Source organism: Plasmopara halstedii (assembly GCF_900000015.1).
Source record: "Plasmopara halstedii genome assembly, contig: Scaffold_525, whole genome shotgun sequence".
NCBI classification, from domain to species: domain Eukaryota; phylum Oomycota; class Peronosporomycetes; order Peronosporales; family Peronosporaceae; genus Plasmopara; species Plasmopara halstedii.
The window spans coordinates 1,332,034-1,357,551 of NW_020187445.1; the positions used below are offsets into that span (position 1 = coordinate 1,332,034).

The following is a 25,518-nucleotide window of genomic DNA, read 5'->3' on the forward strand; positions in this document are numbered from 1 at the left end:
GCTTTAGAGCCGCCTTATGGGCAGCTTCGAGCTGCCGCCTCTGTTCTTCGTCGAGGTGATTGGTGTTTACACCACGTCCCTTGGTTAACGAGAAGTCAGGGAACAGACATAGGGTAAGCAAGGCGCGAGCAGGGCTCGTACCACGCTGCTGATGCAGCTCGCCTTCTCGTCATTCCATGCCGGAAAAGAGGTGTCAGATTCGTAGTTGACCAACCGCACATCCTCAACGAGGTCGTTCGTCACTGATAGCGTGCGCGGAGCGCGACTCTTGTGTTCATTGCGCTTAGGATATAAATCCCTCGGTGCTACGGACGAACTGTCCGACGTTGCACCGAGTGCGGGAGACGAAGTTGGGCTCTGCCCGTTCTCGCTATCAGAGCCAGCAAGACTTGGTGATTTTCGTCTCGTGGGCATAGGGCTCATTGAGCAAGGAAGTTGTTCAATTCCAACAAATTGAGTTGCACTGTCTAACGGACACGTGAGCCTTGTTGAGGCAATAATCGATTGGAACTGTACATGTTCTCAATCTCAATGGGGGAGGGTTTAACGGGGTTACACAAACCCTGATAACAGGGGTGTGTGTCACACGAGATGTGCATGGTGTGCCACACCCAAACAGGAATACGGTACGGGGCTAGGTAGCCAGTAGTTATGCATGTATTTAGATTTTACTGTACATATTTAGTATATTTAGGAAAATATAAACCTCTAAAATATGGATAAAAAAGTAAATAAAAATCAACTTTCAATTATAACCGAAGATTCAACAAGCCTTGGAAAGGCAATCATCACTCTTGGAGTAAGCGGATTGCGATCCGCTCACTTAAGTTGGAGTGTTGTAAAGAACGAAAGGTCGGTGACCTGAAGTACGCTTCCTCAAGCGCTTAGCTACGGCAGCCCCGCTGCATACTGGCTCATCAAAACCTTTCATCTACGCCCCGTATTTCACGATCCTTAAAAAATATGCAAGCCGGCTGTAGGTGTTACCGTTGCTACCACGTATTGCACGGTACGAATTGCTAGATTTGGTCCTTGTGGAATTTCTGAAGTCGGTTCGTAGAGCTCAAGAAATCCTGCAACTACCTGCATTGCTTTTAAGATTTGCATGTGTCGGTCTCTTTGAACACTTGGCGCAATTGCACATTATGAAGCATTCAAATCCACACTTTCGACAAAAACAGGGATGATAAGCTCGTACAAAGTCACACAGACCAACGTTACATGCAAGAGAACCAAAAGCTTTTGTTTCAGCGTGGGATCATGCGGGAAGCAAATGGATTCTCGCGTAATGGGGTAGTTTTCGAGGCATTGGTGATATATCCAACTTTCGATGACCGATAGACTTGCCAAATTCCGAGCGTACCCAAGAACCGGAAAAGTCGCTGTTGAGGCCAGTGTGGCTCGCAACGGAGCTTGTTCGTCTGAGTGAGAATAATACTTGCAGCATTTCTGGCCAATTCAAAATAAAAATGATGATTGTCAGCCTCAAAAGTCGAAATTTTTCTCATGCAATCTAATACTCTTGTTATTATTTCTCTGGCTCAATCGATATTCTTATTCAGAGATGTACTCTGCAACTCTTCAAGCAGTTATTTACCCAATCAGATTGTCTCAATCATGCATTGTTATACATACCAAAAGCTCATAAAGGAAACGGCGTCTTTATGGCTGACGATGGTGTGCGCAGTAGCGTCTATTCAGCTCCCACACCTATGAGACCTTTCACGGATGGTGGCAATATACTTCCTGCAGAAACTTTGAGCAATCGTAAGCGTCGCGTTGATGTACTTGGTGGCCTCTCACCCTCTGTCTCCCGTGTACCTTCAAGTTTACTTAACGTTTCAAGATTACGAGCAGCTTCGAAGTCACCGTCGGTACTTCAGATGTTTGCGGCTGAAAACTTTGGCTCTAGAAGTGGCAGCAATTTTGCTTCTGCGTCGTCAATATCCGCGTTGTCGTCATCGTGGAGCGGCCGCAACGCGCGAGATCCAGAACAGGAGCCCGAATTCAATAATATTGGCGGTCATCTCAATATTATTGGGCAGCCAAATAAGCGCTCAAGAGTGACATGTTATACGCTGCCAGGGACAATTAAAATGAATCAAGTGACATACGACAGCACGCAATCGGAAAGAGTTCCGAGAGTTGCTGATCACAGAGAGGAGCAATTTGAAGTCATGAAAGAGAATTCGCAAAATTTGTTGGAGGCGATGAGTATTTCACAACAGAATACGCAAGAGTGCACGCAGACACAGGAAGATAGTCCCTCGTTGTGTCTTATGCGGCTCGTGCTACACCCAGAAGTTGATAAAGCTGTGACAGCATTTCAAAAGAATGCACTGGAAAAAAGTGGATTGTACCGAATAGAGATGCAGATGCTCACACCAAGAGTATCACTTGGAAGAGATAATTTCGTCGGTATATTTGATAAGAAGAATTCTGGGGTTGACCCCGTCAAATTAAGCAGAGTTCATTGTGTTATTGAGACTGCACTCGACCCAGAAACGCACAAACACGCGGTCTTTATCACCGATAAAAGTACGAATGGGATCAGAATTGATGGAGTGCAAGTGCTCAAAAACAAAAAATATAAGCTGAGTAATAGACAGAAGATCACGCTATTGTCGTCACGTCAAGGGAATGTACTACTTGGATATGTTGTGGAAGACCCACATGAACGAGACTCACTGGAGAGATCCAAGGGCAATCAAAACACGAATTTGGCTGACTCGCAAGATAAATCGCAGCAGGAACCAAATATTCAGGAGTACACGCTAGGTGTTTTGTTTTCGGCCCCAATAGTGGGGAAAGACATACATGGCAAGTACCATCCTATTGCAGAGCTTGATGTCAAACGAGAGTACTCAATACTGCAGAAGAGCTTAACAGAAGCGTCCAAGTTTGCAAAGCGTCCTGCTGCAGCTAATGATAACGGTCTCGGCACATCATCTAGGGTATACCAGTGCCCCAGACAAATTAGTGTGGTAGCTAAGTTTGCAAACACCAACACGTTTCGAGCAATGGTGACGCTTGGTTGTCGAGCACTTCATTTTTCAGGGCATGGTGACGAGAATCATCTTTATTTTGAAGATGGTATGGGATTGGTGCATCCGATACCGCATCAAGGACTTCAAGAACTTTTTTCTGCAGGTGATGGGGGAGAGTCTACACTGCGTCTGGTGTTTGTATCCGCGTGTTCGTCTGCTCCGCTGGCGCATGCGTTCGTGGCTTGTGGTATTCCACATGTCATTGGAGTACGTACAAACCAAAAGATTGAAGATTATGCAGCAATTGAATTCACGCGCGCATTCTACTTGGCACTTGCGACTGGTAAGCAGGTGGGGGCAAGCTTTACTATAGCTCAACAATCGGTGGCAAAATCTCCGAATATTCGAGGACCAATGGCAGTTGCTGAAAAGTTCATGTTGCTTCCTGAAGATGGAGATCACTCCGAGATTATCTTTCCACTAGCAGCAGTCGAATCTTCACAAACTATTAACCTTGAGCCAATGAAGAAAAAACGATACCCGAAGCTTTGGTTTGATGACTTGCCAGCAATGTGTCAAGGGTTTTGCAACCGGTCCGTCGAAGTTTACAAAATTTGTCTGGCGCTTTTGATGACGCAGTCTCGTATCACTCGCCTCGTTACTATTTGCGGCGAGGAAGGCATTGGCAAGACATCTGTGGCTCATGCGGTTGCAAATTACGTAGGACCGCGTTTTACTTCGGAAGGTGGAGTTCGCATCTTTCATGTTGCAAAGTTAGCTCAAGACGTGATGGATGACCACGTGGGCGTGATGCGACGAAACATCAATATTGCGAATGGCCGATGTCGCGTTATTAGTCGGTTAGAGACGATGGTTTCGAATCATCTTAAACAACATAAAGCCCGAATTGAATTTAACGGTCAGCAAATGCTAATGGTCATGGACGGGTGCGATTATCTCCTACGTAATGACTCCCGGCGGGACCGTTTTCGTGCTTTTTTGTCTGACATTCTGACAAATAATGCGTTTTTGAAAATTGTTTTAACTGCACGAACTTCTATCTGTGCAGACGGTGCTGTTCGTGGACACGGTGAACGATTATACACGCTGTCGAAGTTTGACATGAAAAGTGCGACATTGATGCTGGTGAGTTTAATGAGTCGACCTATTCGTGTTGAAGAATTGAAGCACGCATGTGCTCCGACGTCGATAGACAAGCTTGAACTTATTGCGTCGCACCCGGCACTTCGAGCTACAAATGGAATTCCAAAGCGCATTGCCGATCTAGCGGGTAGGCTAAACGAAATGACTATGGACAAGATTCCGATTGATGAAAGCGAAATAAATTAAAGTTGGGATACGAAGTTGAGAAGAAGTATCGTAACTTTTATAGCATAGCATAATATTTCTTGCAATCATGTATTGTTTGAAAAGTCATTTGGATTTTGTGAGCAAAAATTAGACTTGCTGTTGACGACGGAGTTTTTTCGACTCGTTGATACCAAATTCGGTCCACGCTTGCCTCCGGGTACATTTATGGGTTGTGGGCTACCAATCACACCAGGCTGAAAGCCAATCATTGCTGCCCCCACCTCTGCTGTAACAGCTTAATTGATTGAAATTGCTGTGGTTGTTGTGCGTAACTTGAACACACCACTTTCATTATTTTCTCCCAGTGCCTCCATAAGCTGTGCTTTCTGACGCTCCAGATCTGCTTTAAATCGCAAGTTTCCTCTTTGTTGAAGCTGTCGTCGCTCGTCTGCTAGTCGTTGTAGCTTGGAAATTATTTGTGCCATACGTCGCTCTTCATCTGCTTCCTTGGCATCATTCGTTGCAATGACAAAAGCGTTTTCTTGTCTTTTCCATTGTTTCTTTGAAGCCGCCTTCTCAGCATCGTCGCCGTAAATCAAATCAAAGATAAAGATAATCAATGTTGAGATAACAAACGTAGATCTCGTGGTCGTATACATGTACTTTTACAAAAACTCGAATATTTCCAAGAAGTCATTGGCCTTGTCAAGCGTTTCAAAATCGTCCTCTGTCTTATCATCACTCTCAACATAAAAATGTTACTTGATGACCTCTTTAGTGTCATCATAACGTGAGCGTTCTTAGTCACGTGCTGACGCTTCTTGAAAATTTGAGCTCTTTCATGGTCTTGTCTTGTGACTGTGACTTTTTCACTGACTTTCAACATGGTGCCGAAAGTCTCAATGATCACAGCTGGCAGATACATACACGGTTGCATCTTTCAGTAGAGGTTATACGTGCACGCACAATCGGTGACCACACTTGAAGATGAGTATCTTCATCTTTGAGTTAAGTTAGTTACTGTGCAATGTGTGAACGCGGCTGCAAGTATGAAGACACGAAGAAGAATGTGCCATATCGAAGCTACGTTGGATATAGCATGTATTTTATGGTATATTTGTACGTCACCTCATCCGATGTACCACACACGCAGCAGCGCATTGCCAACTCTTCCGCCTCATCCATAGCCATCATATGGTTGCCTTTTGTATACAATATTCAATACTAAATGAAGAGGGTTATCTTTCATCATAAATTACTATATATTGATAATGACCACCAACATGGCAGCAGTAGATCGCGCCTTGACCGAGCTTTTGCGACTGAATGAGGAAGAAGATTTACCGAAATCTATTCCTTCATCAATTGTCGCCTTCGATCAATTTTCTGTGTTATCTGCTTCTACTTTAGCTCCCGAGGCAGTATTGATTGTACCCCACAAGTCTGAGCAACCTCCTTCGCCTCAATCACCATTTGCACTACCTCCTGTACGCATAGTATCTTCATATGGAGACCGATCGACAGTAAAGAAGAAGCTGGAAGAGATAGCAAGCCCACTATATGCAATTGAGCGTCTAGGAGCATTTCCACACGGCTGGAAGAACAGCACCTTAAAGAGTAACCCGAAGGTTACGGTTCCGCAAAGTCGACTATTGGCGCAGATGCCTCTATCTACACCGCGTCGAAAGCTCGTTCCTACGCGAAGTTCATTAGTCAAGGATCCGCTCAATATACAGTACGAATTTCGAGCCGTGGACATCTCGAAGACAGGAGCAGATGCAGGATTTAGCAGTGCATTGACCAAGCAAGAGGAATACGCTCGAGGAACGATGAGTAACAAACCATTTTCTCCAGGAGGAGAGTCTTTAGTGGTAGTAGACACGGAGGAAAAGAAAGAGGAGCAGAATTGTCTACAGAAATTGCTAGAAAATGAAGAAGAACAGTTGCGAAACCTGCTTGTACTAGAAGATGGAGACAAAAGCTTGGAGAGGTCTGAGTTAGAAAAATTAGTGTTTAAGATTCCAGGACTCGATGGCTGTTTAACGGTAGAAGATGTCGAAAAGATTGAAAAACATAATGTGGTTGAAGTTGTGGAGGTGGAGAGCATTGGCGTGAATCCACCAAGTCTTTTAAAGCCATACTTTGATGTGGTAGCAGATAAAGATCAAGTAGCAGCGATCAAGACTGCAGTGTTAGATCAAAAGACTGAGGATGGCATGCGAAAGAATAGCGAGAATGCGAGGGTTGGACTCGACCAATTGTTGCAAGAGATGGATGAAGATGGAGAATTGATAGAACTTGGATTTTCGATTGGAAATACAGAGGAGGAAGTTGACGAAGATTCTGTTGTTGAATTAAGTGCAGCTGAAGTGGCTGAGAAGGACAAAATAATGGTATCTCACCCAAAGCGATTAAGTACAGAATCCAGTAGCGAGATGGACCTTGAGACTGAATTAGAGACGATTTTGAGTACTGCTTCAGAGTCGGCCACTTTATCGTTGTTAGCGAAAAGAAATGGTAATCAGACATCAGAGTGGGCGAGTATGGCGAGTGTCGATATTCGTAATTTTCATGAAAAAGTACCAGAAATGGCCATGAAGTATGACTTTGAACTAGATGGATTTCAAAAAGAGTGTGTTATTCACTTAGAACGTCATGAGTGCGTGTTTGTAGCTGCACATACATCTGCAGGAAAAACTGTGGTTGCTGAATATGCGATTGCAATGTCTCAGAAGCATATGACACGAACCATTTACACATCACCAATCAAGGCTTTGTCGAATCAAAAGTACCGAGATTTTCGAATCAAGTTTGGTACGGATAATGTTGGTCTTATTACAGGTGATGTGAGTATTAATCCCGATGCGAGCTGTTTGGTCATGACAACCGAAATCTTACGTTCCATGCTGTACCGTGGTGCGGACATCATTCGCGATATTGAATGGGTGATCTTTGATGAGATTCATTACATCAATGACAGTGAGCGTGGTGTTGTGTGGGAAGAAGTAATTATTATGCTTCCTGAACACATTGGCATGGCATTCCTTTCAGCCACAACACCAAACCACTTGGAATTTTCCGATTGGATTGGTCGAACAAAGAAGCAAAAGATTCACGTGATCTCGACGCACAAACGTCCAGTCCCTCTTCAACACTTTCTCTACGCTGGAAAAGAGCTTTTCAAGTTATATGATGCCACGACTGGATATCTTCCAAACGCACATAGTGCAGCCAAAGCGAAGCTTTTACCAGCATCAGAGAAATCAAAAACTAATGGTCGAGGTGGTAAAATTGTTGCACGTGGTGGTGGGAGTAGTGCTAATGCCCGTACCATTCGCACATCAGGGGGTGATCAAGGAGAATGGACCAAACTAATCAATACGTTAAAAGACAAGTCTTTGCTACCAGTGGTGGTCTTTGCTTTTAGTAAACGTCTATGCGAAGAGAGCGCAAGCAAGTTAGTAAAACTTGATCTAAGCACTCCATCCGAACGGTCGGAAATTCACCTTTTTCTTGAATCCAGCATACAACGATTACAAGGTTCGGATCGTGAATTACCACAAGTTCTTACAATGAAAGAAATGCTTAAACGTGGAATTGGTGTGCATCATGGTGGACTGCTTCCAATTATTAAAGAGATGGTTGAGATTTTGTTTGGTCGTGGTCTTGTCAAGGTTTTGTTTTCAACAGAGACTTTTGCTATGGGTGTGAATATGCCTGCTCGTACTGTTGTATTCAATGGTATTCGTAAGCACGATGGCAAAAACTTCCGTGATCTTTTGCCTGGAGAATATACACAAATGGCTGGACGTGCGGGTCGTCGTGGACTGGATTCCGTCGGTACTGTCATCATTGCGTGCTGGAATGATGTCCCTGAGCCCACGTCTTTACGAACGATGTTAGCAGGGAAAGCAACATCGCTTTCAAGTCAATTTCGTCTGACGTACAATATGATTTTGAACCTATTACGAGTGGAAGTATTGACAGTTGAGGACATGATGAAGCGATCGTTTTCAGAGTTCCACACTCAAAAGGCACTTGCTTCAAAAAATATTCCAAAGTTGATTCAAAAAGGCAAAACATTACTGCAACAGCTTGAGGTTTCGCTTGTCGAGGATTATCCACATTTAAATGCAAGTGGTGAGCTTGCAAGAATGTATGAGTTTTTTCAGCTCAAACGTGAGAAGCAAGAGCTTGAAAGAAAGCTGACGAGATGGCTGTTTGCGAATCATATTCAAGCTGCCAAGAATGCTATTGCACCTGGACGAGTAATTATCCTTAACGTCAAAGGATTACCATCTGATCAATTGGCTCTAGTCGTTCGTACAACTGCTGCCATGGGTGAAGGAAACACTGCTCGGTCCAAACTTTCGTTTGAGACCGAAATGCAAAGTACAATTGTCAGTCATACAGGAGTATTCAAGTCAATAATGGTCATTACTCTTTGTCCTGATAGCTACGAGACAAAGATCGCGAAAGAATTTGAGACTCAAAAGATTCCACACAGTCTTATCGGTGGTGGTCGAATGCTACGTAGCAAAAGAGATACTGAAGATGAACGTATGCTTGAAGGACATCAAGTTGATAAAGAAAACGAAGTGGAACTTATTGCACCATCCACAGCCACACTATTGGGGAGAAAATATGCTGTTTTAGAAGTGCCAGAAAGCTGCGTCGAGAGTGTAACGTCATTTTTTGCCGCAAATATAAACATTAAAACACTCGTGACTTCGTCTTCGAAAAAGGAACTTGCTAGCAGCATTGAATTTCTCACAAAGCTCGAAACGAATTGCGCTGCAACACAGAATGCAGCAATTCCGTACGTCGACTTGCTTGGTGAGCTTAAAGTGAACAATCTCGAAGTCGCGTCGGGCTATTCACAATGGCAACGACTTTACTCAAAGGTACTCACTCATCCATGTGCTACCGATTCGTCAGGAATTTCTCGAGTCATGAATAAGATCGAGAAAATTTCGAAGCTAAAGGCGTACTTGAAGCGTATGACCCAGGAATTGTCGGACGATTCTCTCTCACTCTTTCCTGACTTTCAACAGCGATTAAGTGTGTTGAAACGACTTGGTTACATCTCGGAAGATGGTGTCGTGCAAGTGAAAGGACGAGTGGCATGTGAGATTAACACGTGCGAAGAACTCGTCTTGACTGAAATGATTTTTGAAAACGTGCTGGCAAATCTCGAGCCTGAAGAAATCGTGGCCGTGCTTTCTGCTTTGATCTTTCAAGAAAAAACACAATCCGAACCAACGCTCACTCCTACCCTTGAGGATACACGCAATGTGATTAAGACCATTGCTGAGTCGCTTGGTTTGATTCAACTGGAACATCAGCTAGAAGTCGACCCAGCAGTTTATTGCAAAGGAGCACTGAATTTTGGTTTAATGGAGATCGTATACGAGTGGGCACGCGGTATGCCTTTCAAGCAACTATGCGAGCTAACTGATGTCCAGGAAGGTGCGATCGTGCGTTGTATTACCCGTCTCGATGAAGTATGTCGTGAAGTTCGCAACGCTGCTCGCGTGATTGGCGACCCACAGCTCTATCGCAAGATGGAAGTTGCATCGGAATCTATCAAGCGCGACGTTGTCTTTGCGAGTAGTTTGTATCTATCTTAAAAAAAGACATCGAACCTTATTTCACAACAAAAGAGCAAGAAAAAGTCAACGTTATAGTGCTAGCCGAACCGAACGTGCGATTTAGGTCGCACACTTTTAGGATTTGCCTTTGCCGTTTTCCGTCTATTTCCTTGGCTTGAAGGTCGCTCTCTACTATCTAACAGGCGATTGAGCTGCTCAATTGACTGGCGGCAGTTGCTTGCATACTCTTCTGTCATTGTTTTCCGCCGTGCAGTCAAGTGCAGCTTTGACGAATTCAATACGACACCAAGAACGCTCTCTAGACACACGAGTCGATCTCGACGCTTTGTTGGATTCACAACTTTCTCGACAATCTCCACTAATGTGAATAGCGCAGTAGTGAGCGAAATAACGTCAGCATGTTCCATATTTGACCATAACGAGTCCACAACTGTCACGATACGACTTAAATTCACGTCGTACGCGCCCAATTCAAACTTTTCACGCAGTGTGCGCACTTCTCGTGAACAGCGAGATAGTAAATTTTGTGCTGTGCCATCTAATGCAATATCTGCCTTCTTCAAAGTCTCATGACCTTTCAACTCATTTTGTTTCGACTGGACAGACGTTTGAGCATTCATTGTCACCTTTTGCCCATCAGTTGACGAATCAATTGTTCGTCTCTTCTTGCTCTTGACTGATGCTAATGTTTTTTCAATTTCCTTGTCTTGTTTTGCTACTATGTCCTCTAATTGATTTCTACAAAATCAAACTTTCGGTTAGTAGATGAATCAAACGAGATCATTATTCAAGTGCAACACTTACAAAAGAGGATCGTTTAGCTCTGGATACTTGACTTGAATCTTTTTTAAAGACGTAGATAATTGCAATTGATATTTGATATTCTTCTCATTCGTTTGAACAAGCTTGGAAGTATGAGATAATACCTTGGCAACGTATTTCTTCCACCACTTTGCTCTCTTGTCTTCAATCTCGTTTATCACCGGCATCATTTTTTCAAATTCTTGCATTAAATTCACCATAACTTTAATATCTTGAGTCACTATCATTTCCTTTGCCAGCGTCTTGGCATCCAAAACTACAGGAAGTTTCATCTTCTTCACTTGATTTCGATTCTCATTAGCAGATCTCAAAGTACTTTGAGGTACAATGATATTCATCGTACTTTCAATCTGTTCATCAAGCTTTTCTAACTCCATTAAAACTTCGTTTGATACCATTGCACTTTGACTAGCATGAAGTTTAGATGTCGCATCTTCCACTTGTTTTGCTTCCTCCATAGCACTTGCACATGCATGAACTTGAGTTAATACACTTTGAAGATCTTCTTGAAGTGCATGACTACAACATTTCAAGCGTATGCTTTCGTCAAGTTGGAGTAGAATTCGCTTAAAGCCACTCAGTCGGTGCTTTACGTCCACAACCGCCATTAGGGAGATAAAAGGTATTTTTGGTTAATTTGTTTAAAGAGGGTCCAATAAAAAATATTAGCTATTATATATAATTCAATCACAAAGTTGAAATTTATATAAAGAGAGCATATTGGGTGAATTGTTGTAGAATAATCACAAATTTTTAAATGTAAATATTGTGCAAAAAAGCAAATTTGTTGGCACTAAAATACCGCAAAAGAATCGTGCACATACGCCATACATGAACGCAAGCATCGCAAATACAATTATCTATCGACTCTTGCTTATGCATGTATGAAGTAAATCGTCGTAGAAGCCAAAAATTTACAAGCAAAGTAGACGTTTTATACTGCTGTGACGTAGACCAAATTGTGTTTCACTCTTTCAGATATTTTTGTCAATATTTTACTATTGAGGTCTTGTTGGGTGATATATCTGAAACTCATACAAAGTTTCTTAGGTCATCGACAATATAGCATTAGATCAAAAAGGCCGACAGTAATACAAATAGCTGCTTTGAAGTATTTTTCTTATAGAAAATCGATGATTGTAACATCAAAAGAAGCAGAGATGACTGCAAACTGAAAGTTCTCATCCATAATGGATGCAAATATACGTTGCCACCGCAGCAACAACGTAAAAAGAGTTTGAAGACAGGATAATACTCGCACTTGACGAGTCTGAAGCCGATGAAGATGGTACTGTCGACGAAGAGTCGGAAGTCTGATCGGCAGTTGAAGATTCTTCCGTTGAAAAGTCGTCACCAACGGTTGTAGGCGAGGTAGTTGGACCTGCATTCGAAGCAGACGACACAATATTAGAGTCCATTGTTGTCGAAGAATTGGATGCTACTGGTTCAGAAGTAGCTGATTCAGGTGTGTCTGATTCAATTGACTCGGGGTCTAAATCAGTCGATCCTAAGTCAAGTTTTAAATCTGAAGATTCTGACGCAGAAATATCTGGTTCAGTAGTGTTCAGATCTAAAAATTCTGACTCAGAATTACCTGTTTCAGTTGCTTTCAAATCTGAAAATTCTGACTCAGAAGTACCTGTTTCCGTAGTTTTCAGATCAGAAAGTTCTGATTCAGCAGTCGAACCAGTTTCCATTTCAGTTGTATCGGTCTCAGTGACATCTACAGGAGCAGCTTCTGGTGAAGGATTTGTCTCAGAGCTCGAAGGTTCTTGAGATGTTGTAGATGGTATCGTTTCTGAGCTTGGTACACTGCTGGGAGTTGTCGTAGAAGCTACAGGAGTAGATGGAGGAGTGGTAGAAGGAGGAGTGGTACCACCAACACATGTCATTGCCAAATCTTCTTTCTTTGGTCCAGAATTGCATTTTTGTTCTCCTGGACAAACATCCGTTGCAATGTTTTCAACACACAACATCCAACACGTTGTTCCAGTACTTGTTGAAGCTTGACAATCACAGAATTGATCACATAAAGCAACATCCTTTGGTGCAGCGTGATTGCACGTAATTTGACACGAAGATTCGAGATCACTTGATGATGCTGTACTTTTAAGTGAACAGACTTTTGGTGCGCAGCTATTTGCTGACGCAACTAATCGACGATGACCAGGACACGCAACGGTACTAAAGAGTTCGGACTCTTCTGTTCCTTGTTGTAATAAATATCGTGTTGTCTGGTTTGCATACTGTCGAAAAGTAAGGCCGGAATTATCCATTTGTTGATCCGAATCAAGCAAAATCATTTTACCAAACCATGAGCGTAAAATCTTGGTACTATGATCTCCTTCCGATAAAGAAACAGAGCGAGGATAGCGCATACCGTGTAAGACCGAGTGAAGTGGTGGTGACGTTTTGATCCAATGTTCAATTCCCGATCCCAACATTAGAATAAGTTCATCTGGATACAATACAGGACGAACAATCTCCCCATTTCCTGTCTGAATGAACAAACCCGAATCTTCCTTGGAAGTATTTTTGAGTTCTACTATACCAGTACTTGAGACTTGAAAATATTCCGGTGCAGTCATAGCAATCATCACTCCATTGTCAGTATGCAGCTCTAACGACAAATCATTGAGATCAAGTAATAAATCATCTTCAATCTTTTTCATGCTTTGAGGAGCTTCATAAGCATGAAAATGGTCCAAATGTACCGAATCTTCGAGCAACTTTCGAGCTGTCATAACTACAGCTCCTTGTTCGGCCTGAATTTTAAACGTTTGTGTCGCATCAAGAGCCGAACCAACATTTGTGACAGCTAATTCCACAACTTTACTCAAAGCTGCATGAAGTTCCACAAATTCCGGACAGAGTGCTAAAAGTTCAGGACTCTGATTGAATGACTGTGTCAATTGACGACCAGAATCAAGACTCACAGTGTACCGGTTGGTACGATCTCGTAATTGTCGATGCAAAAGAAAGTCAGCACCTTTCTCTTGAGCTTGTACCGCACAAGTTGCTGCTGTACGAAGGTACTCATGTCGTAGACTCGCAAAACCTGGTACATTTTGCAGTGCAATAATTCCATTCTCTTGAAATCTGTCGAGTAGATCAAAGTTGTGTGCATTATTGATGGTACTTGAAAGTTGCAAGAAATCAATGGATGGAATACGAAAGTCGCGAGGCTGTAAAGCTAAAGTTTCTGATGATAGTAATAGCGGAAACAAATAGCGAAACATGGCAATAATGACAGCAAGTGAGACGTCGAGACGAGGGAGCAAATTGGCAACTGACTCTGTGCGTTCACGATGTTGCTGTAAAACCAATTGTCTGGTCTTTCTTTACCTGACTAGGTCAGAAAAACTCTTATAAACGCATTGTATGTGTAATAGTATTATTTATAGAACCCAATATTATGTTGTCATATTCTTATCATTAGATCTCTTGTAATATTTTATATATTAGTGCGAATTGTACAGAAAAATAGCAATTCCAATCTCAAGATTTGTGCGACCAAAATCTATACTGAGAAATGAGTTTAGAATCGATCTTTGGATGGGAAAAAGTATACTTTTACATTTAGCAATTTGAACTTGCGAATTTCAATACCAGACGTTTAGTGAAATTTGTTTCACCAAACCATACCATACCTTATCGTAAAAGCGGGATATATGTGCGCATAATAACGTGAAGAATGCAAAAGCTGGTCTCCAGTTAGCCTACTACGCTTAAGAAACAAGTATAGAGTATAAGAATTACAATATCTCTCGGTCATTTTAGACTTTTTGATATTATTATTTTATCAACAATAGTACATCTATGGGTCAGTATTCCAAAAATATGAAGAGAGGCAGCTAGAAATTATGTAGCTATACACAAGGCAATCGGAAAGTTTGCCTATCGATGACACTGGAACTCTTTAAACGTACTCGAGGAGCTATAAACTTTCAATGTTGCAATTTAGTTCATAATCACTTACATGTTTACCTTCGACGTATATGCGCATTGAAAATATAATTTAAATATAATCTACCTGTTCATGATACCTCCAAAGCTTAGAACATTATTGTGGTCGTGTTGTGGTCATCTGAACGATGCACATCGTAAATTTCTGGCTATCAGCATTTGTATCTAAAAATGGTTTTTCTACTATTTTTAAGATAAACGCCAGAAGAAGTAATGCGCAAAATGTAAGAAAATATTTGTCATTGTAAATTTCCTAACCTTCCTCTGCAGCATATGAACTTTTATATCGTTGTCTACGAAAGCACCATGTGTATACAGCTAATCCATGTGTTGCAGGATGACCTTCTACTAACATCGATGCGATTCCACAATCCTTCTAGTCAGCCACAGCCACTCAACCACGTCCAGCATCTACAACATGCACTTACCTTCTCATTAGAACTTTAAACTCATTATAATCGTGTTGGTTCGTAAAAATCGTTCTTTGACTAATATACTAAGCAATTGGTACCTAATAGCAATTGGTACCTAATTCTCGCAGCACAGCAGTGGAAACAATAACGAATTGTAGAATTCGTATTTGTGAAATGCTGCCGGGTATTGTTAATAGCTGTAGCCTTTACGTGATTGAGAGTAACTACATCTCAAAATCTACTTCAGACATTCAAAGCTATTGCTATTAATTCTCGTGCGATTGAACTGAACAAAAAAATCACTAGCACAGTTGTTTTCATATTTAGATCTTTTAGAAATATAGTATCGGAAAAATATGATTTTGCTCTGCTGCGCACTAAAAGAGTACATACGTGATCGCTCCCTCCCGAAATGCTATCGCCCATAGCGCAGTCTAACGGGCTTCAGCAACCGAGCACTAGTATCGATATGAAACACGCATTATACTCAAATCCCACAACTAATACTCATTACTACAAAAGGCAGAGTAAGCGTGCAGGTGCCGATGTTTTCCGCTCGTGCTCGGCTTTCCCTGAATATTTCACGCGCGTACTGGACTACCGCCAGATGGACCTCGATGCTACGTTTTACCAGATGGTCACTCTTTGTATACAACCCACAAAGGTTTACAAGAGCGCATATTTTCGTAAACAGACAAAGAATCGCTGGGCAAGAGATGATCCAGCCTTTGCAGTGATTCAATTTGCCTTCTTACTTGTAGCTACATTGGCCTGGGCCATTGCATTCCGTGTTGACAGTGCTGCAAAGTATGCCATGCTGCTATTTCATGCGGTGGTCGTCGAATGGCTTGGTTTGGGTCTCATTATATCAACACTTTACTGGTGGATTGCTAATCAATTTCTCCGTCAACGGAACAAGTGCGTGGAAATTTGAATATTTCGGGTACTATTGAGAAAAAACTAACATAATCTTTTCGTATATCATGACAAAAGTTATGGTATTGGTGAAACACTTTATGTTGAGCAACGAGTAGAGTGGCAGTTCGCCTTCGACATTCACTGCAATTCGTTTTTCATCTTGTTTCTATTTCTCTATGTGCTACAGGTAAGCCTTACAATGTCACTTGAAATAATTTCGATGCTCACATGCTCATTCTCCTCGCACCAGTTTCTTCTAGCACCGCTACTGGTCTCCAATTCGTTTGCTATCTTGTTGGTTGGCAATCTTCTCTATTCGTTAAGTTGGGGACTCTATACATATATCACTTTTCTTGGATACATGGGTACGTGCATTGTGCATTGCTTCAATACATTGTTGAGCATACATTTGATGGTCTGATGCTGACATGTCATTTGTTGTTTCAAGCACTTCCCTTTCTCCATCGGACCGAGCAATTCTTATTGCCTCTTGTCTTAGTTCTGGCGCTTTTCGTATCAACAATCGTGTTGCAGGCGGTTTTTGGGGTGTCTATCAATTTCACTCACATATCAACAACGTATTATTATTCTAATTGACTCAATTGCCGATAGTTTTGTTATTTGATGTGTCATACTTAAATGTCGATATCTTAATCGAAAATGTCTTTCGATATTAGGTTTCATTGAAAGCGCTGATTACTATGCAAAAAGTTTCGAATTATATCCCAGAAATCTGCAACAAGCAATCTTTTCAAGTCTGCCTCAATTCGCCCTTGTCATGAGCTGAGTGCTTGCGTCTTTCCTTTAATGGGATAATATGTGTACGAGCTAGTAGTACTCCATTAATTTTTTCATTGCTTAGTAATCTCACAGTAGTTGTTTTATCATCATTACTAAAGCCTGCGCTCCTTATTCACCCTGCTCATGTGGTAGGCAAGAAACAGCAAAGACCCAAAAATTTGAAAAAAAAGACCCACGAATTATTGACTTATAGATTGTTCAATTGATTGGAATTAGAAATTGTTAAATTATATCTTGCTGATATTTCGCCGACAGCAGCAAGATACTTTATCGTTTCAAATAGTCCCAAAACCACAATGCCAGTACGTCAATTGAAAGCTCAAAACAAAATCAAACGTATAAGCTATCGAGAATAACAATTACACTGTGGTGTGTTCTTGTTTTTCTCGTCTTTCCAATACGAACGCACGTAAGTACAACACTGGTGCGATACCTTATGTGTAAAATGTGTGTTGTTCACTAATTGGCTTAAAGGTAGCAACTAGTTTGTAAACTAAGTATCAAAAATATATTCACTTTAAAATTTCTCCTTCTACCGCTCAAGTCTCTTCGGTCAGCTCCTTCCCTTCAGCTTCCTTCGCTCTACACTTTAAAAAGGTTATAAACCCAAGTACAATCATGACCTCTGCGCATGACGTATCAGCCAAGGTGTCCATTAGTTAGTTCCACGGCGACAACTACTCCACGTGGAGCCGTTACATGCGTGGCGTGTTCCTCACCAAGGCAGTGTGGCATGTCGTGAACCGCAAAGTCTTCCCAGCGTTTGCGGATGTTAGTACATCGGACGAATAAGCGAGAACGAGTAACATCGCGTTCTGATTGATGCTTCTGCACATTGATGCAAATTATCACTACGTTGTTGATGACTGTGAAGAATCCTGGGTTGCATGGATGTGTATCAAGACGCTATACGGCGGGTCAAAGAAGGCTGGTCAAATCTACCTGAAGCGACATCTCTTCAGCATGGAAATGGCCGAAGGAGGGAACGTTCTGCATCACTGCGACGAGGCTCTCAACATCAGCGCGGAGCTTAGCAGCATCGGCGCCAAGATGGAGAACGAGGGTATTGCAATCTGCCTACTACGCAGGCTACCCAAGTGCTACGAAAGTGTTGTACTAAATATGGAGATGAGCAACACGGAGCTCAGAAAAAAAAACAGGATGTGGTGAAGATGCTGACAAACGATCAAGAGGATAGGCTTGAAGGCTAATGTGTGCAAGACGGAAGAAGAAGCAAAGGCGTTTGATGGTGCGGTGCAGGATCAAGCAGAAAGATGACAACAAAGGTGCTCGACGCGGCGGCCAAGCTCATGGACCCGGAGCTAATAGCATTCATTATCAACTTAACTAAGCCTATGATTATGACCGCGTTGCGTTTGCGGTTTCACTGGAATGTGGGCAATCGACAGCGGTGGAACGCATCGTATATGCAACGACAAAGACCAATGTGTTTTGCTCAACGAATCTGAAGAAGGCGAGCTATCGGTTGCCGACGGTAACAAAGCCGAAATCAAGGGTGTGGGAACCATCATTGTGCGTGTTGTTCCGCCTGGTGGTGAAGAGCAAGACATCGAGATTGAGGGAGCGCTATTCGTACCGAAGATAAACAAAGACTTGCTCTCAATACCACAAATTTGCAAGAGTAGTATTTTTCAAGTGATGTTTGACGTCTAGCGGGTGCACATTGCGCGCAAAACTTCGCAGCAACTTGTAGCAACTGCTGATCTCATTGACGGGGTATATTGATTTGAACTCCACAGTTTTCTACAAATTCTGTAGCGCCAACACGTAGCAACGATCTACATGCAAAAATGGGACATGTCCCAGGTGATGAGTTACGCAATGTGATTAACAGCAAGGATGAAAAGATTCCTCCGAGATCAAGCTCTCAATACCTGTGTCGTGGGTGTTAACAAGGAAAGATGGTCCAAAGACCATAACCGAGCAATAATGGCAAACGCCGCCACGAAACGTGTGGGCTTCTCCATTTTGACATTAGCGGTTCCATCGAGCAAACCTCTTTGGGGAGTAGCAGATACTTGCTCCTCATTGTCGACGAAGCAAGTGGATGCATGAAAGATTTTTGCTTGCGTGCCAATTCTGGGTTAGAAGATTGCAGTACAAGCTACATTCTCGAGTTTCAAACCCAGTTCGGTATACAAGTAAAATTCGTACGACACGACAGAGCTCGAGCATTCGCAGCACATTTCGTTCAGGACATTCTACAGCAATCAAGGTATCGAGCAATAAATAACGGTCCCGTATGCGCATCAAACTAGCGGTACAGCGGAGCGCGCTATCAGAACGATTGTTACCGTCGAACGCAGCATGTTATATCACGCATAATTGGACAAATGTTTTTTGGGTGAAGCAGCTATGACTGCTATTTACATCAAGTACCGACTCCCATCGATTACAATTTTGAAATCCGTTTAGAGTTACTCGAAAGACCAAACCAAGCGTAAAGTACATGCAAGTCTTTGGCAGCAAGACATTTGCCTTGACCCCAAAAGAGAAGCGGCTCAAGTGGGATACAAATGCTCCCGGCATAGAATACGGGAAGGTATCTAGGGCCTATTGAGTGTTTGATATGTAGGCGGGACGAGTCGTGATCAGCTGTGATGCAAACTTTGATGACTCAGCCTTTGGCTTAGATGCTACAAGTGCTAGCGAACTTGACAGTGATGATGACGGTGTCGACCTTGACTCGGTAAACAGCGGGGATGAAGGAGTACACTACCCGACAAATTTCAAGTCAAAAGGAAAACGCAAGAAGCTTCCTTGCACAGGAAACACAAGCCAACAAATTACAACAGGCCGGCGTAATCAAGTTGGACTTGAAGAAGCAAGTGCACCTGAATATGTAAGCGAGCGACAAGCTAGCGTCGGTCGGTTGAACGTATGGCTTACAATCGCCCCTATGTTTTGGTGGGATAGTGCCGACTCGGTTAAAGTCGGTGACCTTTCGAAACCAACAACATACCAAGATGATGTCAACGGACCAAACCAAATTTATTGGCGCAAGGCAATCCGTGCGGAACTGGACTCTATGAAACCTTGTGGTGTATTCCGTGCTGTCATGCTTCCAACTGGTCAGCAAGTTTTTGAAACCAAGTGGGTATCTAAAATAAAGCGCAAAGTGATCGGAAAAATACAAGGCACGCCTCGTCGCAAAAGGCTTTAAACAGCAATATGGCATCAACCACACCGCGACTTTTTCGCCTGTAGTCAAGTATGTTACGCTACCAATGGTGATCAGCTTATCAAGACACTTTGGCTCGCCGCTCGATCAGATGGATGTTATACCAGGCTTTCTCCATGGAATCACGAAAGAAATCGTCTAATGTGTGGTACCAGAAGGAGTGGAGATGCTGGTGATTTTGTTTGCTTAGAGTTAACCTAGGCAACTCACGGCCTTAAACAAACTTCTCGCGTATGGAATAAAACGTTTGACACTTTTGTATGCTTGATTAAATTTTAAGTCACAGCATTTGATTCGTGCTTACACAGCAAGTGCGCATATGAACAATGTGTTCTTTTACTTGTTTACGTCGACGATGTCCTGGTCACTGGCAGCTTGCTTGAATTTATTGCGCAAGCTAAACATGGTCTTAACGCTCGTTTTGGGATGACGGATACCGGCAAGTGTGATTTTTTAATTGTATTGAGGCCGTGGATAACGTCGACAGCAGAGTAACATTTTACCAACCCCGCTACATTGACGGCATTCTCAAGCGCTTTGGCATAAAGTACTACAAAGCTGTGGTTAGTCCAATGGGTTTAAACACTCAACTAACTCCAGCAAGCTGTGGATGCCCTTATGCACTTGATGACAGCGTCACGCCCGGATTTTGCGTTTGCGACGGGATACGTTTAACGCTTCATGGAGAACCCGCAAGCTGAACATTGGATTGCGGTAAAGAGGATTTATCGCTAAGTACAAGGGACTAAGTCGTTAGGTATTTGTTGAAAGCCCGGCAACAAGGTTGACTTCTATGGATGTTCAGATACAGACTGGGCTGATGGTCATGCCGATCGCAAGTCGACTTCTGGCTACAAATTTATTTAAAGAGTTCAGTTCACTTCCAGAGTTTAATGGTTTGATATTAGGTCATAGATTAAAGAAAGAGAAATAAATAATATAGTCTAAAAAGGGTACATCAAATGTGTAATGTGAATCAAAGTACTAGTACCGATGATGACAATAGGACCCAAAGGCCGCGGGACACAAGGGCTACAAGCCTCAGGTCCTGCAGCACACAAAGCGTATAGCTTTCTTATTGAAAATAGTAATACTGACAGATTATATATTAGCGTATCTAAATCTATCTTCATGTCCATTCTTAAAATAATGAACAGAATTGCAATGGGGGGTGCTGTGTACCTTGTACAAAGAAAGCTTTGACTGATAAAGCCCAAATTTACAATGTAGAGAGAATGGACTTACACGGTGCCCCCAGAGCAGAATTGAGAGCGTATCAAATAGCTTGCTCTTTTTTAGATTTCAGAAGTGCCATATAATTACGATCAACCAATACATGTTCGATCATAAAGTGCATGAATTGTATGACTTAAGGCTTTCAGCCTAGAAATCCCACAGACCACTCATTTACAGAGTCCCTTCGTTCTCAACAGAAGCAATGCTTTGATATCTCTGGTCTGTGTACAGTTGCACAACAGTTTAATATTAAGTTTTGCACGATCACACAAAGCGTTATCTGTTTGGACACAATATTACAGGACATAATCATTTACATGTTTACCGTCGATGTACATGCGCATTGAAAATATAATTAAAACGTAATCCCTCCTCATCGAGATGTGGACCACCCTGAGGCTTACACTTGTATTTTCTACGACATTGTTTTAAAGTGGACGCTCAGCGAAACCGGAATCTCAACCCACTCCTTACACTTAAGAGTGCCTGAATACTTCAGGCAAAAGTTTTTTGATTAATACCCTCATAAGGTTGCATGAGCTTCTGACGATTAAAAATCCATTGTATGTAGAAAAAACGTGGTATTCTTTGATGGGATCTCTGACCCAATATCTCTGCCCTCATCTAGTGACATAGGGCAGGGCTGCTTGCTGAGTAAGAGGCAATCGCTACATTTCGCCTCTTCTCCGCAAGTTTTACGTGTTTTATGCACCTTCCCCATAGTAAAAGCTTAGAGACACCCCGCCACACAACACACGATGACGTCCAGATAGCCCAATGCGCTGGGCCTGCCTCAGGGACCATCACTAGCCCCTTTCCTAGGCTAGGCGCGGGAGTCGCAGTAAGTTATACCGACTCGATCAACTCATGATTATAGGCTTGATCCCTTAATGGTGCTCTCCACGTCATAGAGTATCCCGTAAAAATGTGGGCCTTTCGCTTACAACCGAGTGCGAAACGAGCGCCGTCTGATCTCCCATGTCACCATTCTTCAGGGAATGTCTCGGCCTCGATTGGTCCAGCAACGTTTGATTAGATCTAACCTCTCTTTGACACCGATGCTGTGGCACAGAATGCTGGTGAAAGCGCCGAAGAGCACCGCACTCAATTCGAGCATTGTTTTAAGAAAACACATCACCTTACCTTTTTAATAGATTTTAGCCCAGATTCAGTGACGCAGATGTCCATCCAATTTGTCGTTCAATGATTGACGCTCCGAAGAAAGCACGGAGCGAAGTCAAAGTGAAAATTTATCACCATATCATTTTTTGCTGCTGATAGCTACGCTCATCTAGATGCGGCAGTTGTTCAGCTACCGATCGAATCTTGAATTCTGCAATAAGGTCACGTATTTCTTTCCAGTAAAAAGCAATTTGCGCTGGGTGACAGTGTCGCTTCATCCAAGGAGATAGTGCGAAATTTTTTATCCGGCAACAGTACCTGGGCAGTCTTGCTGAAGTAAGACTTCGATCTCTTATTACGTCTTGGAGCGTGATTATTCCTTCTGCTTCAACAGATACTAGTAATATCCCTGGTGTAACAACCGGCCTATTGACTGTTCGATGTAGAATTGGGACGTCTCTTGCTCGGCACCGATGGAGAATGATCCTCCCAAGATGGCTCTTGCAAACTCTCATAGTTTTGATGTCATGTCGACTATCTCCATGAGTCTCGTCGACCGGCTGGAACCGAGGAAGGACAGCATTTGAGCATTCCCTCCAAGCTACGGAAATCGCATAGAGCGTCCAACGGTTTGAAACCATAATGCAGACGGAAGCTCCTTAACAAAAGTGATAGACACGCTGTTCCGTCACTAACCGATCACTTCACATCCGAATGGCTTTTAAGAGCAAGATTGAAGCAGTGCTCAGGATCGCCCTCGTAAAACACGGGATCTCGTCGAGGGGCAAAGAGTACAGCTTAATCGACAAACGCCATCACCGAGACCGGGACCACTTCACTCCGAATCCTGCTGTAGGCGACAACAAAGCCTTTTAGAATATGTATTTAAGCTGTTCCACACAAAGGTTTTTCGCAAAAAAATTTTGCCGGTAACTTTTGCGAAGGATAGAGGTCCGCGGATTTCAGCAAGGTTGTAGCGAAAAATGTCAAAATGTTGTTATATGATGTTTTGCACTGGAAGGGGCATATTTGCCGCAGAAAGATGGTCAGACGAAACGGTCGGTCGCGAGGTGAGGATAATTTTTCAAAGCAATTGCGCTGAGAGTATGTAGTGCTGGAGTGAGTTGCTTTTACTCATGTAGGCTGTGTTGCATACGCTGCTTAACCAAACTTGATTTGTGCTCTACACCGGAGACTTCCCACCACTTCTGTTGGAAGGACCATGCCGTTTGATGCAGTGTTTGATTCCCGATACAAGGCAAGTTAATATGGTATCCCCTATGTGGGGATCACACGCGTGTTAGCTCTCCTGTTACCACGTCGTGATATCATAAAAAGACACCGTACGATCCTTGCAACTAGCCACCTACTTTTCGCAGTCAAATCAACGGAAGAGTCCCGAATGATTGTCTTACACATAACGAATTAAGAACTCTGTTCCTTCTCTAACGCAACCTAGCTATTTCAGTGCGGTGAAACAGCGGAATGGTGCGTTTAGTACCAGTGAATGAGCAAAATTCCGTGATAAGTACGCCCATCATTCGTAACTCTAACTGCACTTCTTCGACGTTCCCACGGTTATTTTCCGAATAAGTCACTAGAAATACTCAGTCGAGCTTAATAAGAACTCAAGCAGAATGTAGTAAAGGAGAGACTTTTGATCCCTAGGATTACCCGGTCGCTCCGCCCGCAAAAAAATAACATTATCGCCTCAAAATTGTGGTCCTTCACTGCGCGCTATAAGCACATCAAATTGTGCTGCTGTGCAGTAGTACACTTATGTTATAACACGACAGTCTTTCGTAATAAGTTCAGCTTGTGGTCTTTCAGCTCGCAGATTATATACACCCTGAACTTCATCAGCTACATACCTAGAGACCGCATCACCCTGTTGCTTCTACTGTCATCTGGTTTGATATAGAAAACAGAAAACACCAGCTTCCACTCGGACTTATCATCCCACTAAAGAAACCATTAATTCATCTTGTTGTTGGGCTACACTTTTGAGACCTCCATATGCGATCGCTTCCCTTTATCTCAAACTGAACAGAAACCCAACGCTGCTTCTGCCATCCAAAACTTCTATTGAACGCACTAAGCATGGATATTGCTGAACAATTCGGACAATTTTAAATCGTGCACAGAAGGTATCATTGCTTAGTTCCGGCGCCAAAACGGTTCTGCTTTTTTTTAGGAGGTAACTAAATGGCCTTTCAAATCCCCACGGAAAGTGCTTTGTATCTATCCTTTCCGAATTCCACTCGGTCCATGACCATTGGCATTCAAAAAGAGATCATATGTCAAATTCAGTCCAGAATGAGATCGCGTTATATGTTGTCAAAGTCCTTAAATTGGACTGAGGGCTCACCAGAACCCTTGGCTCCCTCATTCGTACCCCTGCCGTGCAACATTGGGATACTGTATCTGTATTTGGCATCTATAATACCTTCGTATCAGATTTACTGTTCTTGGCGGTTGCGCGCCGTACCCAATTACGAGAAATTTAGCGTTTTCAAAGTCGAAGGTGTTGGATATAGCTAACAATTTTGGTCTGTGAGATTGATCCTTTGGAGCACACAAGACGCATAAATTTTGCTATACCACGAACATTTGGGAGTACAACGTTGCTCCTCTGCAACACCTTCTCCCTGATAGGCCTGTAAGGCCTATCTCCTATGTCGCGGTCACTATGTTTTCGCGTCCGGGGTTCAAAGCGACCCTTTTGGCACGAGAGCTGTGGCACGAATGAAATGCGATACACACCGCTTCCTCAAGTTCGCATTTCGGACACGAACTGACAGTCGTGTCAGTCCTTTGAGTTGGACAAGAGTATGATAACTATTTTAATCATCTTTTAGGCAGTACGAACACAATTTGAACTCTCTCATACTTAGTATGCATTTTTCACAAAAATACTGCATGCTAGTGTTTATTCTTGCGCGCGGCCTTTATGCTTGGAGACGGCAAGTGCAGCCTGCTATTACTCCGTCTGGAACATTGATGAATATGTGGCTATTTCAATTCCCGTCTTCCGGAAGAATAGATCTCAAAGGGTTAAATGCTCACGATAAGCGGCCTCACAGCGGGTGCCATCTGTTCCCCAACGAAGCCCAGTTTGAGCGTTTTGG

At 42.8% G+C, this 25,518-nt stretch overlaps 7 protein-coding genes across 7 annotated transcripts; 4 read left to right on the forward strand and 3 right to left on the reverse strand.

Annotated features, from left to right (window-relative positions):
• Positions 1–1,664: 1,664 nt before the first annotated feature.
• On the forward strand, positions 1,665–4,337 carry PHALS_10895 (hypothetical protein L915_05068; the record flags this gene model as incomplete). Its single annotated transcript, XM_024726399.1, has 1 exon — positions 1,665–4,337. The coding sequence occupies one exon, from the start codon at positions 1,665–1,667 to the stop codon at positions 4,335–4,337; it is 2,673 nt and encodes an 890-aa protein (XP_024577080.1).
• Positions 4,338–4,594: 257 nt separating this feature from the next.
• Positions 4,595–4,957, reverse strand: PHALS_10896 (conserved hypothetical protein; the record flags this gene model as incomplete). The annotated part of the gene is made up of 1 exon (XM_024726400.1): positions 4,595–4,957. One exon carries the CDS (start codon positions 4,955–4,957, stop codon positions 4,595–4,597), a length of 363 nt encoding a protein of 120 aa, XP_024577081.1.
• A 624-nt stretch (positions 4,958–5,581) lies between these two features.
• On the forward strand, positions 5,582–9,928 carry PHALS_10897 (dead deah box rna; the record flags this gene model as incomplete). Its single annotated transcript, XM_024726401.1, has 1 exon — positions 5,582–9,928. One exon carries the CDS (start codon positions 5,582–5,584, stop codon positions 9,926–9,928), a length of 4,347 nt encoding a protein of 1,448 aa, XP_024577082.1.
• A 59-nt stretch (positions 9,929–9,987) lies between these two features.
• PHALS_10898 (uncharacterized protein) lies at positions 9,988–11,340 on the reverse strand (the record flags this gene model as incomplete). Its single annotated transcript, XM_024726402.1, has 2 exons — positions 9,988–10,648; positions 10,715–11,340. The coding sequence occupies 2 exons, from the start codon at positions 11,338–11,340 to the stop codon at positions 9,988–9,990; spliced, it is 1,287 nt and encodes a 428-aa protein (XP_024577083.1).
• Positions 11,341–11,913: 573 nt separating this feature from the next.
• Positions 11,914–13,971, reverse strand: PHALS_10899 (uncharacterized protein; the record flags this gene model as incomplete). Its single annotated transcript, XM_024726404.1, has 2 exons — positions 11,914–12,266; positions 12,327–13,971. The coding sequence occupies 2 exons, from the start codon at positions 13,969–13,971 to the stop codon at positions 11,914–11,916; spliced, it is 1,998 nt and encodes a 665-aa protein (XP_024577084.1).
• A 1,609-nt stretch (positions 13,972–15,580) lies between these two features.
• PHALS_10900 (unc-50 family protein) lies at positions 15,581–20,014 on the forward strand (the record flags this gene model as incomplete). Its single annotated transcript, XM_024726405.1, has 7 exons — positions 15,581–16,029; positions 16,105–16,216; positions 16,280–16,394; positions 16,478–16,566; positions 16,818–16,850; positions 16,929–16,958; positions 19,427–20,014. The coding sequence occupies 7 exons, from the start codon at positions 15,581–15,583 to the stop codon at positions 20,012–20,014; spliced, it is 1,416 nt and encodes a 471-aa protein (XP_024577085.1).
• A 2,457-nt stretch (positions 20,015–22,471) lies between these two features.
• Positions 22,472–22,680, forward strand: PHALS_10901 (uncharacterized protein; the record flags this gene model as incomplete). The annotated part of the gene is made up of 2 exons (XM_024726406.1): positions 22,472–22,510; positions 22,564–22,680. The coding sequence occupies 2 exons, from the start codon at positions 22,472–22,474 to the stop codon at positions 22,678–22,680; spliced, it is 156 nt and encodes a 51-aa protein (XP_024577086.1).
• Positions 22,681–25,518: the final 2,838 nt, after the last annotated feature.